This window comes from Cnephaeus nilssonii (genome assembly GCF_951640355.1).
Source record: "Cnephaeus nilssonii genome assembly, chromosome: 17".
Lineage (NCBI taxonomy): Eukaryota > Metazoa > Chordata > Mammalia > Chiroptera > Vespertilionidae > Cnephaeus > Cnephaeus nilssonii.
In genome coordinates this window covers 6,045,645-6,062,231 of record NC_137088.1, presented here as the reverse complement: position 1 = coordinate 6,062,231, position 16,587 = coordinate 6,045,645, and the positions used below count along the sequence as shown (strand labels likewise).

The 16,587-nt window shown below is 55.6% G+C and overlaps 1 protein-coding gene across 2 annotated transcripts in view; it reads right to left on the bottom strand.

The window, feature by feature from the left end:
* Positions 1-848: 848 nt before the first annotated feature.
* Positions 849-16,587, bottom strand: part of CTDSPL (CTD small phosphatase like) — a 110,859-nt gene continuing 95,120 nt past the window's right edge. The window contains exons 6-9 of one of the 2 annotated variants that reach the window (XM_079794409.1): positions 14,198-14,290; positions 9,500-9,685; positions 6,258-6,375; positions 849-4,546 (exon numbers count right to left, since the gene is read on the bottom strand). In XM_079794409.1, the coding sequence (XP_079650535.1) occupies positions 4,116-4,546; positions 6,258-6,375; positions 9,500-9,685; positions 14,198-14,290 (828 nt within the window). In that variant the 3' untranslated portion in view covers positions 849-4,115. Of the gene's footprint in view, positions 5,918-6,253; positions 6,376-9,499; positions 9,686-14,197; positions 14,291-16,587 lie in introns of both variants that reach the window. The other variant, XM_079794408.1, reaches the window with a different exon arrangement.

Genomic DNA, 16,587 nt, shown 5'->3' with positions numbered 1-16,587 from the left:
GGGGGGGGGCTGGGCATTCACACTTGGTCAATCGGTGAGTCAGTCAACAAATATTGACCCAGCTCTCTGAGAGCCCACCCTTCCTCGGGGCCCAGGCCAGGCCACACCAGGCCCCTGGTGCTGGAGGCCAGAGAGCAGGGAGTGGAGGCCTGCGCTGGGCCAAGATGTGCATGTGCAATACACTGTGACTTCCCTCCCGAGAGCCCAGGGGGGCTCCTGATCCCTGACCCGGAGGCCAGGCCACCCCAGCAAATTTTAGGAGGCAGCAGGACCAAGGCTGAAGGGATGGGGGTGGGGGGGCGGCAGTCCGGCTCCCTGAGACCCAGGTCCCTTCAGGAGGTCAGGGGAGGTGGCAGGGCTCTCTGCAACATCTCTGCTGTCCTCCCCACCCCCAATGTGGGCTCCACGCCCGGCACAGCCCTCCCAGGAAGCCCTGATATCCATCGTGGGAGAGGCTGGTTTGCCCTTAGAGAGATGCCATCGCTCCCACATCCTGGGCTGCTCCTTCTTTCCTTCCTGATTGGGCGGGGGGGGGGGCAGGGACATGACCCCTTTGGTCCCACTGACCTCTTCCCGCCCGGGTCCCCTCGCCAGGCGGGTTCTGAGAGCTCTCTCCCGCAACTTTGTTCCTTCCTGGCTAATCTTCCCAGGCCCGGCCGCTAAGGTTAACATTGGCAAAAGCGGCAGAGTGGCCCGGCGTGGGCGGGGCTAGCGACCAGACCCCGCCCCCATCCAACAGGCCCCGCCCCCAGGCTCCCGCCAGTCTGATTCCCAGGGTTCTCTGAAGTCCCGGCAGGTGCACATCCTGCAGCTCTGGACCCTCGAGCAGCATGCAGCTCGGACAGGATGTGGGGCGGGGACGCCTGGCTCGGGTCCTCGATCCCACGCCCCGGCCCCAAGCCCTTGAGGAGTGCAGCCTTGGGCCCGCGTGGGCCCCCACCTCTGTCTGCAGGCTGCGGAGGGGCAGTGACGGGGTCACCAGGGCTCTCCCAGCCTGAGAGCGGCTCCCAGAGGGCGCTGTGGGGACCTCCAGGGCCTGAGGTGGAGCTGAGCCCCCGGGGCCTCCCCTCCGAGGGCGAGTCCTCTGTGCCAAGGACAGTCCTAGGTCCTTGCAAAGGAGAAGGCGCGGCTGCCGGGGAGTACCTGGGGCGGGGGCTGCGGGGCCCTGCTCAGCTGTGCACCCACCCCCTGCAGACACAGCTCGGGCAGGAGAGTCTCAGTTCCGTTCCTGGGGGCAGTGCGACCCGGTGCTCCAAGGTGAAGGGGAGGTGTCCATTCTGCTCCCCACCGCAGAGGAAAGGCAGGCAGCTGTCAGTCACGTGGGGCTCTTATCAGGACTCCCCCTACCCCCCACGTCTGCCTTGGGAAAGCTTCTTTGACCTACCTGGGTGTCCCGCCTGGAACAGCTGGGGGGGGGGGGAGGGGCTTCCTTTTTCTCTGCCCTGGCTGCATCTTTGGGGGCCATGCCCAGAGGGTTGGGGTTAAGTGATCAGGGTACCTGAGGGACCTGGATTTTTGAGAGGCCTCAGGTGGTTCTAATGGGCAGCCAGCACCGAGAATCACTGTAACGGAAGTTTGGGGTAGAAAACTCTGGAGCCCACAGCTTCCTCCCGAGGGTCCCGTGAGCTAGCCTCGGGGATTAGGCTTGCGGCCACGCCAGTTTGGTGGCTCTGAGCCCTGACTTGCCTGGTGACCCACGGGGTGGCTTCCAGGCCACGCCCTCCAGGCCCAGGTTCTCTGAAGTCCCGGCAGGTGCAGGTCCTGCAGATCTTGACCCTCGTGCAGCATGCAGCATGCAGCGCGGGCGGGGGATGGGGCGGGGGACACCTGACTCGGATCCTCGATTCTGCTGCCTGTTAAAACGCCCTGGCCCCAGCCCATTCCTTGGCCCTGCAACATACACTGGTGGTAAGGGCTCAAACCAAGAAACAAACCAGGAGGTGAAATCTCAGGATGCCCAAGTCCCAAGTAGCTTCACGGGCAGCCACAGTTGCCAACCATCTGTCTGTCTGCTTGCATGCAAAGGTGTGAAGCAGTCGGGGGTGGGGGCAATGCCAGAGAGGGGGAGAGGCGGCGAAGAGAGGGCCAGGGAGCACAGCGAAGGAGTGAAGAGGGACGGGGACACAGCCAGAGCCCAGAACCAGGGGAGGGAACTGGGGTCACCTCTCTGGCAGGGTAGCGATGGAGAGGGCACCTTGGGGCACAGCACAGGCTAGCTGTGTGTGTGTGTGTGTGGGGTGTTTGGCTTTGTCTCTGGGTAACTATTATGTTCCCTGGGCTGACATACGCACAGTCCTGCGCTGTTTGGGATGAGTAACTTGCCTGGCAGAACTCTGTATCCCTGTGACAGACAGAACAGAGACCGAAGAACATGGGAATCACAGCATCTCAGCCAGGGTGCCCGAGGGCTATGGGTTTAGGCACACACAGTGCCTGTGGCTCTCGTGGGGTGGGGTGGGGGCTGCATGTGGAAAGGGCTGGAATCCTTGTGGGAGGGTGGTGAGCCAGACTGCTTCTAACAAGCAGGGGGCCTAATATTCTAGCTCCCGCTGTGGTCCGGGGCTCCTGAGATTGCGCAGTCCTGCTCCCATACTCCGGGAGACCCAAGGTGCTGGCATAGGCTGGGCAGAGGGTAGAGAATCAAGAATCGAGTGACAAGAGGCGCTACCAGTAGAGAAGCAGTTCATCCACAAGAGGGCGCGGTTTTACGTGTTTATTTTTGGCAGGCAGGCAGGAAATCATTGCAAATCTCTTGACTAACAAGGCTCACCCCTGAAACGTGCACATTCCACATGTAGTATTCCCCGAGTAAGGCTGGATTGCTCCTCACATTCAAATGCCCAACAGAAACCCATGGCTCCCCAGACGCCAGCATCTCCACTAACTTGGGGGGGAGGGTGTTAGTCTGAGAGAAGCTCCCTGGAGAGTGGAGTAGGAACAGACACCATCGAGTTACAGTACAATAGGGACAGAGGCAGCCAGCGGGCCTTGCCCAGGTCGCTAACCGCGAGCGCTTCGAGCTGTCCACGCCTCCATCACAGCACCGTGAGAAGCAGAGGCACCAACGTCACGAGTGTTTGACCATGGGGCTGTGTGGTTCTGGGTTTTATTAGAAAGCCATCCTTCCCATGCAGGGTTGCTGTAACATGTTGCCAGGCTGTAGAAGTACAGATTTCTCTTTTTATGTACCCAAAGTTCGAATGCTGCAACCGTGACCCGTCAGTGTCACGACGGCGTCCCCCGTCATCTCCAAAGTCATCTCATCGAAATGGCACCACGTCAAAAGAGCTTCCCCACCGACTATCCGCCATGATGGGTGGTGTTCTTTCCCAGGATTCAGACGCACTGTTGACAAACAGCGAATGGGAGAAACCACAGACCAACACGTAGGACCGCAGAGCGATGGAAGACAGAGCAGTAACAACCTCAGACATGCCTGGGCACCTCCCCTCGAGGCCCGGCCAGAGATAGGGCATCATAGGGGCCAGAGTTCTCCACCTATGGTATCCAGGCCCAGATCCTAGTGTAAAAAATACTTGTCCAGAAGACTATATTTTGACCTGGTAAGAGGAATCATGGGAACTCAGGAGGTCAGGTTTCTCTTTTGGCTAAAGAGTTAGGGATCTTTTGGTACCATGGGAAGTATATGGCACAGAGAAATAGCTAATCGGTTTCAATTCAGTTTTTAAAGCCCACAATTTAATAAAAGGTAATAATTAAAAACAATACCCGTATTTACCTTAGAAAACATAAACCCCAAACATTCATCTCATTTCTTGGCCTTATGTTAGAAATCTATTGCTTCATTTACAGGTAGATGATTAAAAATATATATATAGATATAGATATTTACTTTGATTATGTACATAAAGCGGAATCAAGGGTTAAAATAAAAATGGGATTCTGGAGTGTGGTCCAATAAGGTGCACAGAATCCAGAACCCGCGGAGGGTGGACCGGGCCTCCCGAGACGTTCTGTGTCCGTGTGGCAGGAGCCAGCTCCACCCCGGGCAGCTCCGCCCCGGGCCAGCGCACGGCACGCATGGTTTCAGGAACCACTGGGTGAAGTGTCTGGCTCACGCCTGCCAAGTGTCTTCACTCCAACTGGCACTATTTCTAGGTTCTAGTCCCCTGGAATATTCTAGAATTTGTCCTCTCTGTCCCCCCCAAACAAGAACCTTGTGATGCCCAACAACGGAGGGGCGCAGGGGAGGGTCTAAGGCTCTCCTCAGGACCGCGTTCCGTGTGGATTTCAGCACAGGACAGACGCTGGACTGAAACATTCAAGACATTTAAGGCAGCGGGTTCATTTAACGAGAGTTTCCCAAATCCAGGTGCATGGCACGGGCAGCTCGGCCACGTCCCTGTCATCATCTGCGGCCACGCCCAGCAAGGGGCTGTTTCTGTTTGAACTGGCACGTGGGTTCCCGGGTTCGGAATACTCAGGATGCTGGGAGACCTGGTTACGCCTGAACACTTCCTTCCGAAAGCCGGGCAGTCCACAGACCAAAGTGCTGTCAGGAGGACATGATGGGCAGCTGGCTTCCCTATGTTGTGAATGGCAGCAAAGAAGAAATTGGACTCTGACACCCCATTTCCAGTCTTGTTGGTGCCGGCCACCGCCCCCACCAGAACTCTGGCGGAGGCCCAACCCACAGAGAGGACTAAGGCAGCGGTGCCGACGTGCGAGGGTTCTTCGTGAGTGATCTGTAAGAGCCGTACGTTACAGGCTTGTTGTCACACAAGGAACACGGCACCGCTTAAAACATCTCCCTGGTCAAGGCGGCGGAGGGAGCCCCGGGGCGAGGAGGGGGTCCTCCTCTCCTGACTCAGGACAGGGAGCCCCACATCTGGACGGGCTTCCCCAACCCCCGGCTCAGAGATAGGCTGTGCTTCGGAAGAGAAGACCAAGAGGTGGTCTTGGGCCACATCAGCGTGGTGGATGGCTGAGGCCACGGGTCCTCAGAGAGAACAGGCAGCCAATCACAGCATCGGGTGTTGACTGCAGCTATACATGAATGAGCACCGCCTTGGGTGGTGTGCTGGCCCTCTCTGTACCCTTCCGAATTCCCGTGGCCGGTGCCGGGGTGCAGTGGGTGCAGTGGGCGCAGCCTGCCACGGGGGTGGGGGGGTAGGGACACCTGCTCCTAACCCTGCCGCGTGTGCAGCGCAGCAGTGAGCGGGCTCTGAGCGTAGGCACAGTGGCAAAGAACAGTGGAACAGCCGCTGGTCAATTCCATTTGGTGGCAGCGCGGTAGCAGCAAAGAACATTCCCCAACAGCTCCATGTGTAGCCAGCTTTTGGAAAGGAAAGGTTTAACAATCAATCAACAGATCTCTTTTTCTTTCTTAGACGCAAGGGTTTGAGATTTTGGGGAACTGCTCTACTCCCCCCAAACAACAACACAAACACAAAGCACGAAGCACGTAGAAGTATGGCAGTCGTGTAAAGCAGGAGTGACACGATGCCCCCTTTTCCAAGGGGAAAATGTGACCCCCAAGACCCATCTGTCACCATCCAAAATCATCATCCTATAAAGCCACCGACTGCTCCCCGAAGCGTGGGGCCACACGATGGCAGACCCGTCCCCAACGGGGTCAGCCGTGAACGGAGACGCTGACGCGGTCACACAGACTCCCACCAGGCGCCTGGCCCTGCCGCGGGCCACCTGCTGCGAGACAGCCTCCCGGACTCACTCCCAGACCCCGCCTCCGCTCCACCCCCCCCAGGTTCTAGAAAATTGTCCTCTTTATCTTGTTAGAGAATCTGAGATAATAAAAGGCTAAAAGATGTCTGGAAATAGGCTGTATAGAAAAATTAACTCTCAGCTTAAAATAACATTCAGAAAGGCACTTCATCCTGGAGGAAGGAGATTCTGGTCAGCTGCTCCGAGCTGGGGTAGGAGGAAGGCAGGTTGTCTGCGGGGAAGGGAAGACAGTTAAAAAGAAGTCTGAGAGATATCAAGCTTTTTTTTTTTTTTTTTCTCCTCCTTTTTTTCCCTTTTTGGTATGTTTTAAGAAAAGCAAATCCAGTAAAATGCAGGATGTCCCTTTATGAAATCCGTTAAAAGAGTTCGCTTTTTTAAAATAGTTGTTTCTGTTTTTTAAAAAATAAAACAGGTAGGTATGGCCACATTCACCCCGTGGCCCGGAGCACTGCGTGTCCTCGCTTCGGCTCCCGGGGACCGGAGGCCGGGCGGGTCCCCGGGGCTGGGGTCCGCGTGCGCAGGGGCGGCGGCCGGCGGCCGGGGCTACCTATTGCAGAGCCTGTGCAGCATGCTGTACACGTCGTCCTCCCGGCTCAGGCCCTCGAAGAATGGGATGAGGTCCAGCAGCTCCGTGTCCGTCATGTCATCGAACCAGGACTGCACAGGCACCTGGAAGACAGGGCGCAGGGGGCAGCAGGCCTGCGCGAGGGCTGGCGGCTCCCAGCCTGACCGGGTGCCCGTTTTCTTACGAACGGAACGTTCTCTTCGGCAAGGAGGCCAGGTGTCTAGCCATCACCACCACCACCATCGTTTTGTTTGTCCCCCCCGCCCCAACCGAGACCCACCCAAAGCAGCCTGGTGGGGGCAGTGGCTCAGGAAGGCGGGTGCCGGGGACCCAGCGTGCACGCCTTTGCCTGTTTCGTTTTCCTGCTGCAGAAAGGGTGGCCGGAGCGCAGGACATGTGAGAACTGGCCTTGCTACTTGCTCCTCTTTCCAGCAAGCCGACTCCTTGTGCCTCAGAGCTAAGTGTGGATAACGTTGGTGCCATGATCACACAGAGAATGATTTCCAGTAATTTCAAAAGGTAGTGTTGTCTGCACATTTCTCCCCCAAACCCTAACGGTATCCAATTGTCTTACTCTTAGCAATGACATTAGTACTGCTCTTCTGAAATTATTAGGGATATACTAGAAAGTAAGTAAAATATTAATGATGTGGGTATCTTTAGAAATCAAGAGTTTTAGCCTAAGAGGAGACACATACAAAAACCAAAAAAGGAAATGAAGTAAAAACACTGGGGAAAAACCCAGGTGAATTTATGATTTAGTTTGCACTTCAAAAATATGTATATTTTAGCTCTGTCCAGTAGAAAGGACTAGAAGCAAAGAACATTCCAGTAACAATGAGAAACGCCCGCCCCCCCCCCACCCCCATTGTGGTCTCCAAATACCCTCTCCACTGACAGGAACCAGGCTCCAGAGAAAAATGGCTGATTTCAGGGCTGAAGCAAGAAATGGATAAGATGAGTCCGGAACATCCTGTTGTACCAGAAAGTAGGAAGCTATCGAAGACTAATTGCTACTTGAAGGGGTGTCTGCCAGCCAAAGCGGAATACTTAAGCAAACAAAAGCATGATAAATGGGTTAAACTGTAACAATAAAAAAATCCACGAGTTCATGATGGTACCACCACCAACAAAATATCCTTGGCTACTTTTGGAAGTTGCCAGAGCTCCAACTCATTATTCTGAAATTGTGGACTTGAAGACAGAGAACCAAGATTTTAGCCTGCCTTTCCTATTCAAACATTCAAACTGAACTTTAGGGTACTGAAGCCGTCAATAAGGGCAAGTGTAATTAAAAAAAAGTTAGAATCCCAGCCAACAAAAGCAGAAAGAATGATAAAGTGTAGAAATCCCCATTTTGCAATTCCTGATGAAGCAGTGGGTGTAGGCCACGATCAACGGCTGCTTATATTTTTAGGACAAAAGGTTTTGGGGGGGAATTTTAAAATGGACGAATCCGGCGAACACCACTGAATCCAAAGGTCAATTTAAAATCTTTAAAAGTGGGACAACCTGTGATCCTATGTCTCCTGAGGTGATACCCCAAAGGCACACAATACCGCCTATGACATATTCGTGGGGGGAAAAGGAAAACTGAACCTGAGTTTAATTAAGAAGTAGTGATCTAACTTTGTGTTAAAGAAAATATACTGCCCGGCTGGCGTGGCTCAGTGGTTGAGCGCTGACCTATGAACTGAGAGGCCACGGTTTGATTCCTGGTCAGCGTACATGCCTGGGTTGCTTGCGGCTCGATCCCCAGTGTGGGGTGTGCAGGAGGCAGCCGATCAATGATTCTCTCTCATCATTGATGTTTCTCTCTCTCTCTCTCTCTCTCCCGCTCCCTTCCTCTCTGAAATCATTAAAAATATATTAAGAAAGAAAAGAAAAGATACTGGCTGCGAAAACATATCAACCACCACCATGAGGCTGCAATCAGGCAAACCCAGAAGGTAGGCAATTTCTACGAGACAAGTAGCCAGAATTCCCTCAACAAACAAAAGGCATGAAGACATTGAAGGGGGAGGGGAAGACGTGTTGTTAAGGTTACGCAAGAATTAAGAGACCTACTGAGCAAATGCCTTGTTTGGATTCTGATTCAAACCAAACCTAAGGAAGCATTTCGAGGTAACTGGGAGTCCACGGACGCGGTCTGGACGTGAGGTGGGAGAAACTGTTCGTTGTGTCAGACATGATCACTGAATGGTGATTACATTAAAAAGCCATCCTTCTCTGTTAGAGACCCAAAATGAATTATGTTGAATTTGACTGACTCATTACCATGAGCATGTTTAAATATAATGAGTTTTGAAGGCTGATTAAAAGGATGATTACACCCTAAGTGAATCTGGTCTGAACTCATTTTTACATGACAAGCGGAGCAGCCAAGTTCTGTTGGGTCTGAGAGGCCGGGCTGACCTCTCTTCTGTGGACACGCAGGGCCTGGGAGGTGTCTTGTTCTGAGAGTCGTGCTGCACCCAGGGAGTCCACAGGAGAGCTGCCACGCTCCAGGGAGTTTTCTGTAGGACATGCTCCCATTGTACACGTTTCACACATCACTGCGAGGCAGTAAAGCTTGGCAGCTTTATTATGACCTTATTAACCCTTTGCACTCGCTTGCTTTTTTCTCGATTCCTTTATTCTAATGCTAACCATGTCGAGTCACACTCGACATCCGAGTGCAAAAGGTTAAGGTGTTTTATTCATTCCCGTTTGAGAGCTGCTTCTGCTGAAGATGTCACCCAGGCCTTCTGAGTCTACAGGGGCCCTCGGTCCTAGGCAGCAGCCAGCCCCAGGAGGTTCGTGACAGACAGAGCCCTGCTCAGGAACTGTCCCAAAGATGCTAAGATGCAGGCTCACGGAATACTGACCCACCGCAGGCACTGCGGTAAGTGCTTTGCATGTATTGCCACAATGAATCCTCCAGTAATCCTCTGAGATCCGCATTCCTGTCATCCCCATGGAGGTTAAATCACCGGGCCAATGTCAGGCAGTGCTAAGTGGCAGAGTTGGGATTTCACCACGGAAAAGGCCAAGAGACCTTGCATAGGTGGCTGGACGGTACAGCCATGCCAGTTGTGGTTAAGCATCAACCTCTGAACCAGGAGGTCACGGTTCGATTTCGGTCAGGGCACATGGCCAGGTTGTGGGCTCGATCAATAAAATACATAAAAAAGAAAAAAAGGCAGAGCTCGGATGGAGCCGTGCGCGCTTCCTCCCGGAGCTACTTACTGCGTTCTCAGGGTGGAAGATGTACGAGGCTGGAGAATTGTCCACGATGATCACTTTGCTCAGCTCCCGTCCCAGGCGACTCAGGTCTTTCACGTAGTTCCCTCGATGGAAAACGCAGGATTCTCTGAAGAGCCGGGCCCGGAACACACCCCAGCGGTCCAGCAGGTCAGCCACGGGGTCTGCGTACTGGAAGGCAGGTGTCGCAATGAAGGCTGGTGCCTGAGAGCCCAGAAACCCTGCCCTGACCTACCGCGGCGAGATGCAGCCTGCTTTTCTCAAGAGGGATTCACGCCAGCGGAAGTTTCAGGATCCTGGTTAGCTCCTCTGTGTGTGTAAGACACCCTGGGTTCTTCCCCTTCTCTCACTTCCCTTATCCAGTCCGTCCGGAGTTCTTGTCAATCTCCCTGGCCCTCTACTACAGGGTCACGGCCCTCGCCCAGTCCTCTAACCTCTCCTGGGTGGCCTCCTCTTCCCCTGGGCCTCCCTTCCAGCCACTCACTTGCAATAAGGCCCGCACTCCTCACGGCCGGGCCCGTCAAGCCTGCAGCTGTGTGATTTCTGCGACCTCTCCGCCCCACCTCGCATCACTGAACACAGTGGGAACTGGGGCTCCCTCTGCCCGGAACCGTCTCTCCCCAGCTCTCGGCATGAGCCTCTCCCGCACCCTCGTCCCTCAAAACCCGCTTAGGGTCCTCCTGCATCTTCCTTGCGGATGCTGCTCTAGTCCTCACAGAGCTCATCACCAGGAGGATTACTTTATTTTCTCTTCAATGTCGTGTTTACCTTGCACCTTGCAGAGTGCTGACCCCATGGCTGAGGCTCGGTAAATACTAGTTTCAGCTGTGAACAATGAATGAGCTGATGTGTATGTATGTATGTATGTATGTATGTACCAGTATATACACTGAGTGGCCAGATTATTATGATCTCTGAACGCCTAATAATCTGGCCACTCAGTGTATATCCCATATAATAAAAGGCTAATATGCAAATTGTCCCCTCGACCAGGAGTTCGACCAGCAGGCAGGCCGGCCAACTGCCCATGTCCCCTCCCCATGCACGAATTCATTATGCATTCAGAGATCATAATAATCTGGCCACTCAGTGTATATATTTATTTATTTTTGAGCTGACTTTTAATGAAGCCACACCGCCCCCTAGAGGTGCTCTGGGCAATTGGCCTGCCCAGCCCCGGACTGTCTCAGGATGGGGCCCAGACACCCACTTCCATTCACCGGGAGTTGATGGGAGGGAGTCTGAGCCCCGCCTACAGCTGGGGATCACCCTGCCTGGCCCTCTCTCACGGCCTGGGCAGTTTTCCCCAACAGGCTGAAATGGACCAAGACATAAAGGGGTCGTCCCTGAGGGAAAATCTTCGTAAATGGAGATATCTAAAAGGCTGGGCCAGATGGAGTGGCTGGAGCTGAGTGGCAGTTCCCACCCCAGTGTGAGGCCAGGCCTCGGCACCAGACACCAGTGCGGGCACAGCCAGGTGTCACCAGGGGCCCAGCGACGGCCCGGAGGCAGAAAGTAAAGCAGCTCCGATGCCATGACCAGGCCCTCTCTCTTCCAGGGACCTCGTGAGGGAGGCCAAGTCCAGGAGCAGCCGCACCTCCTGCTGACACGGGGGCGAGCGCTCAGGGCACTGCAGCTTTCTGCTGGGAGGCAGCCGCGCGCCACGTGGGCGGGTCCTAGGGAGCTCACTCCACGTGGGAAAGATGATGACCGTCCTCACAATCACTGTCACTGGTCATGGCATGCATCTTTCAAGGGCGTGTCCAGGCCCAGGGCCTGAGGCTTTGGAGATGGGCTTGGGGAAGGTAAGCTTTCTGAGGCCTGGGACGGCACCTCTAGCTCTCTGCTGTCGCCCAGGGCCTTCTATAGTGCTGGGCACACAGTAGGTACTACGTAAATACTTGTTGGGGGACTGAGCAAGTGGAGGGGGACTGAGTGAGTGGAGGAAACAAAGATGAGGATGCAGACGCTGAAGGGCTCTGCCAGGCAGCTCAGGGTTCCTGTTGGCCCCCGGGTGGTGGGCCAGGAGGTCACTGCACCAATGGTGCTGGCTGGGAGCTGAGTCCAGAGCCAAGCACTGGGGAACGCCCACCTGTCAGCACAGCTTGGGCATCAGGGAGGAAAGAGGCTTGAAGGCCGAGCCAGGCTGGAGTAGCAGCGGGAGAAGGTGGAGAGACAGATGGAGAGACAGGTGGGAGCCGTCCAGGAAAAGAGACGGAACAAGGATGTGGATGCGGGTGCTGGGGACAATGCCAAGGAGGAGCACTTCCAATTTTGCCCAAGAAAAAGCATCCTCAGCCCACCGTCACCGGTCACCGGTGCAACCTTCCTGTTCATTGTTTCTTTGGTTATCACTTGGGGCCCCTCCGCACCCAGGGCCCTGGCAGGAGAGCCTGTACTACAGTCAGACTCGGTATCATTCATCGGAAAGCGTGCACGTTGGGAAGATTACGTCTTCCCGAGGCCACGTTCTCGGTTTAGCGCACAAGAGTAAGGCCCAGATTTTGGATTCTGGTTCTGCCAGCTCATGCTTTAAGGACTGGCAACGGGCCTCCAAGAATGGTGTGCAGGGGAGGTTCTCTCTCACCTTGGCCATGACAGAGAGATGGCCCAAGCCAGGATCGCCCAGGCAGGCAAAGCAGCCCATCTGGGAACCTGGGGTCAGAGACCCCCGCCTGCAGAGAAGGGAGCCATCCGGGTGCAGGACCTGGGGTGGCAGGTGCATGGGAGTCCTCAGCGCAGGTATGAGACGGGTGCGTGGCTAACTTGGGCTCCACAAAGCTCATCTTTGGGGCCACTCGGGGTCTCTGAGGTGCCCATGGAGACACTGGTAGTGCCACTAAGAAATGGATGGTGTTGCCCAGCCGGTGTGGCTCAGTGGTTGAGCATCAACCTATGAACCAGGAGGTCACAGTTTGATTCCCGGTCAGGGTACAGGCCCGGGTTGCAGGCTTGACCCCCAGTAGGGGGCATGCAGGAGGCAGCTGATCCAGGATTCTCTCTCATCATTGATGTTTCTGTCTCTCCCTCTTTCCCTTCCTCTCTCTGAAATCAATAATATACACTGAGTGGCCAGATTATTATGATCTCTGGATGCATAATAATCTGGCCACTCAGTGTATATCTATATATATAAAAGGCTAATATGCAAAGTGTCCCCTCAGGAGTTTGACCGAAAGACCAGGAGTTCAATCGCTCGCTAGGCGCGCAACGAAGGAAGGCCCTGGCCGGCAGCTGGCAAAGGGAGGCCCCAGTTGGCAGCCAGCAGCCAGCAGCCAGGGAAGGGAGGCCCAGGCCGGTAGCCGGAAGGCCCTGATCAGCCCTGATCGCCAGTCAAGCCTAGGGACCCTACCTGTGCACAAATTTTGTGCACCGGGCCTCTAGTCCTATATAATAAAAGGCTAATATGCAAATTGTTCCCTTGACCAGGAGTTCGACCAGCAGGCAGGCCAGCCAACTGCCCATGACCCCTCCCCCTGGCCAGGCTGGCTGGACCCCACCCATGCATGAATTCATGCACCGGGCCTCTAGTGTGTGTGTGTGTGTGTGTGTGTGTGCGCGCACGCGCGTGTGTGTATATATCTATATCTATATCTATATCTATATCTATATCTATATCTATATCTATATCTATATCTATATCTATATCTACACGTACACATACACTGAGTGGCCAGATTATTATGCGTTCAGAGATCATAATAATCTGGCCGCTCAGTGTATATACACATACATAATTTAAGAAAAAAATGGTGTTGGCCCCGTCAGAGTCAAGGTTTGAGAGATGGCCACACAAGGATCTTCTCTGAGGAGCGGGGGCCTGCCTGTCTGTCCCACAAGCACAGGCGCCTCAGCGCACCTGCTGAAGGGTAGACTAAACCATCTCAGGGTCCCGTGAACCCGGTAATCCCCTTGAACAGTGGGCGAGGGCAAAGAAAGCACTCTGTTTGCTCAGAGCCAATGTAGACGCTGGGTCAGAGATTCATACCCAGCTACGGGGTCAAAACATGTGTGCTACTTTATCGTCATGACAAATATGATAACAAACAACGACACCGGGAGCACGTGCCACGGGACAGTGCCCAGCGGAGCACACGAACACAGCAGGTACCCGTGAGTACTTGCTGGATATGAATCAAGCCCTTCACGTGCCTTCTTTCGATCCACCCCACGAGGCAGATGAAATGATCCCCGATGAGTAGAAACGGAGGCGAGAAGCGAAGTAACTTGCCTGAGGTCACAGTCCTCATGAGCGCAGTCAGAACTCTCCCTGGGCCCAGGCACGTGGGTCAGGGGCTGGCACTGACCTCTCCCCCAGACCCGTGCAACTCACCCGAGGGCACAGAGGCCTGAGCCCCTAGCATGTGGTTGCCAGCGAACAGGTGAGATGCAGACACCCTTCCTGGTTACGCTGGACACATTTGTGACTTCCTGTTCTGTGGACAACCAGCTGCAGGCGGCTGCGCGCAGCAACTTCATGAAGCGTTTGTTCTGAGTGCTCCCTGTCACCATGGTAACCCAGAAGCCTTTCAGCCTGGCACTGTGCACCGAGCCTGCATCCATCCCATCTGGGGTGGGAATGTGTCGCCATGGAAACAGCTTTCCCCAGCTTACCAAAGGGTGGTTTGACGGACAGGGGTAGGGGTGGAGGGGCTGGGGGCTCGGGGCGGGGGCGGGACGCACCTTGGCCAGGCTGGCAGTGAAGAGCACGCACTCGAAGAGCTGGCCCATCCTCTGGAGGAACTCGTCCACGTGCGGCCGCTTCAGCACGTACACCTGCAACGGCAGGAAGCCGCGAGCGGCGTTAGAGCAGGCGCTGGGCATGGCCCGGGTCCGAACGCCAGCGCAGGGAGGGCTCCTAAAGTGACCCGCCTCCTGCCCGCGGGGTCTGTAAGCCGCATGAAGACCCAGATCTTACTTCACGCCAGACACACACTCAGATTGGGCTCCGGGTCTGAGTCTGGCGTCAACGCGTCCCCCTGCCCCCTCCCCTCCCCCCTCCCCCCTAAGGGAGAAAGGAAGGCTGAGCAGGGACCCGAGGGCCTGGGATTTTCAGACCCAGGGAATGGAAGGGCCAGGCCCTGTTTGTGAGAAACAAGTTGCTCATTTCACTGTGTTTCTGGGCACACGCTCTGGGTGAGGCTGCGTGTGGACCCGGCCATGGTGAGGGGCATTGTCTGGAGGTCCAGGCCTGGCCCAGCAGGGCCTCCGGTGGGAACACCTCCCTCGCTGGGAAGGCCCGCGGAGGAGGTGCCTTCCTTGTGGGCACCACGAAGGCCCTGCGCTTGGGCTTGGAACAGAAATGAACGGTTCGGGGGATGCGAAGCAGCCGAATCCCAGGCCCCAGACACGGGCCTTCAGGAGGGGCCACCCAGCGGAGGGGGCAAAGCGTTTTCTAGAGGGGGGGGGCCCGGGCTCCGGACCGGGGGCCTGAACAAATCTTGAGGAAACGGGGAGATGGTCGGGAAGGCAACGCTGGTGAGCAAAGATAGAGGAGGTAGGAGGAGGGAAGAACTAATTAAAACCTGAATACGTTCCATTCGAAATTAGCCACGTCCCTAAAATAAATCAGACTTGTTAAAATTCAATCCAGCTTGTGCTCACTGAGCCTCGGCGCTGTGCTCAGCCTGAAGCAGTTCCAAAGATGAGTAACACCCAGGCCTGGCCCTTTAAGAGCTCACAGACTAGAGCAGACACACACAAAAATACACCAAAATAAGCACGCACAGCCAGAGTTACAGCAGAGGCGTCAATTAAGGACCATCAGTTGCCCTCTGAAGGGGAGGGAATCATAGAAGGTAATGTTTGGCCTGGACCTTGACGGATGAATAGGAGTTCACCAGGCCAGCAAGGGAAAGCGAGCTTCCCAGCAGAGGAAACAGTAGTAAGCAGGAGACCTGGACCGGAAATACGTGGGGCGTCAGAGAATGGCCCGTGCCCTGCGTGACCAGCCCTCCAGCGACAACCATCGAAGACGGGAGATGGGGGCTAGGAGAAGCGGCCGAAGACGAAGTGTGAGAGGCAGGTGGGAGCGAGTATGCGGGGCCCTGAATTTCGGCAGATGGAGCAGGTTGGACATCCTACAAGAGGAGGGACAGAGGGGAGACGGGGGGCTCTGTACCACACAGGAATTACTTTTTTAAAAAAATGTATTTTTACTGCTTTCAGAGAGGAAGGGAGAGGGAGAGGGAGATAGAAACATCCATGATGAGAGAGAATAATTGATCATCTGCCTCCTGCACACCCCCTACTGGGGATCCAGCCCGAAACCCCGGGAATATCCCCCGACTGGGAATCGAACCATGACCTCCTGGTTCACAGGTTGACGCTCTACCACTGAGCCACCCTGGCTGGGGCACACAGAAATTCTATAGAGCCAGGACTTGCTGGGAAACTCGTGGCCGACCGAAAGAGTAAAGCGAGCATGGGTCTGTGACCGAGGGTGCGGTGAGGGGCCTGCGGAGCTGGGAGGCCGGGTGGGGGCTGAGGGCGGGGCGGGGCCAGTGGCTACAGCAGCTCCAGGCGCTCTCTGCCCAGGAGCCTCTTGGTGCAGGGAATGGCGTGGCCCGGGGTCCTCAGTCTCCCTGGGAAGGCTGCTTGGAAAGCAAGCTTCGCTACCGGCAAAGGGCAGGAGGCTGCTCTGGGAACTCTGGTGTTGGTGCCTCCGGCAGAGAGGAGGGTCCGGGGCCCGGATGCCGGCGTCCAGGCCCGCGTCCCCGTGCAAGTAACCGAGAATAGGCCCATCGGGACCTGCACAGCCTATCCTGGATTACTTGAACGAGGCCACGGCCTCGCCAGGGCTCTGGTCCTCCTCCTGGCGCCTGCGGCTTCATTCCCTCAGGACAGAGAGTGTTTGAACCCCGCCCTGGTGCCCTGGGGGGGGTCTCAGCACAGTCTGGAGGGAGGCTGGGGGAGCTGGGCTGGCTCCTTCTAGAAGGGTCTGGCCATAGCAGGTCAGGCCCCGAGGGTCACGCTCACAGTCACGAGGTATTAACTTCTCTCCTCATTCTTGCCGTGCCAGTGGGCAGCCTCGCCTGCGGCTCATTACTTTGTAACATGAGCCAAGACAGCAA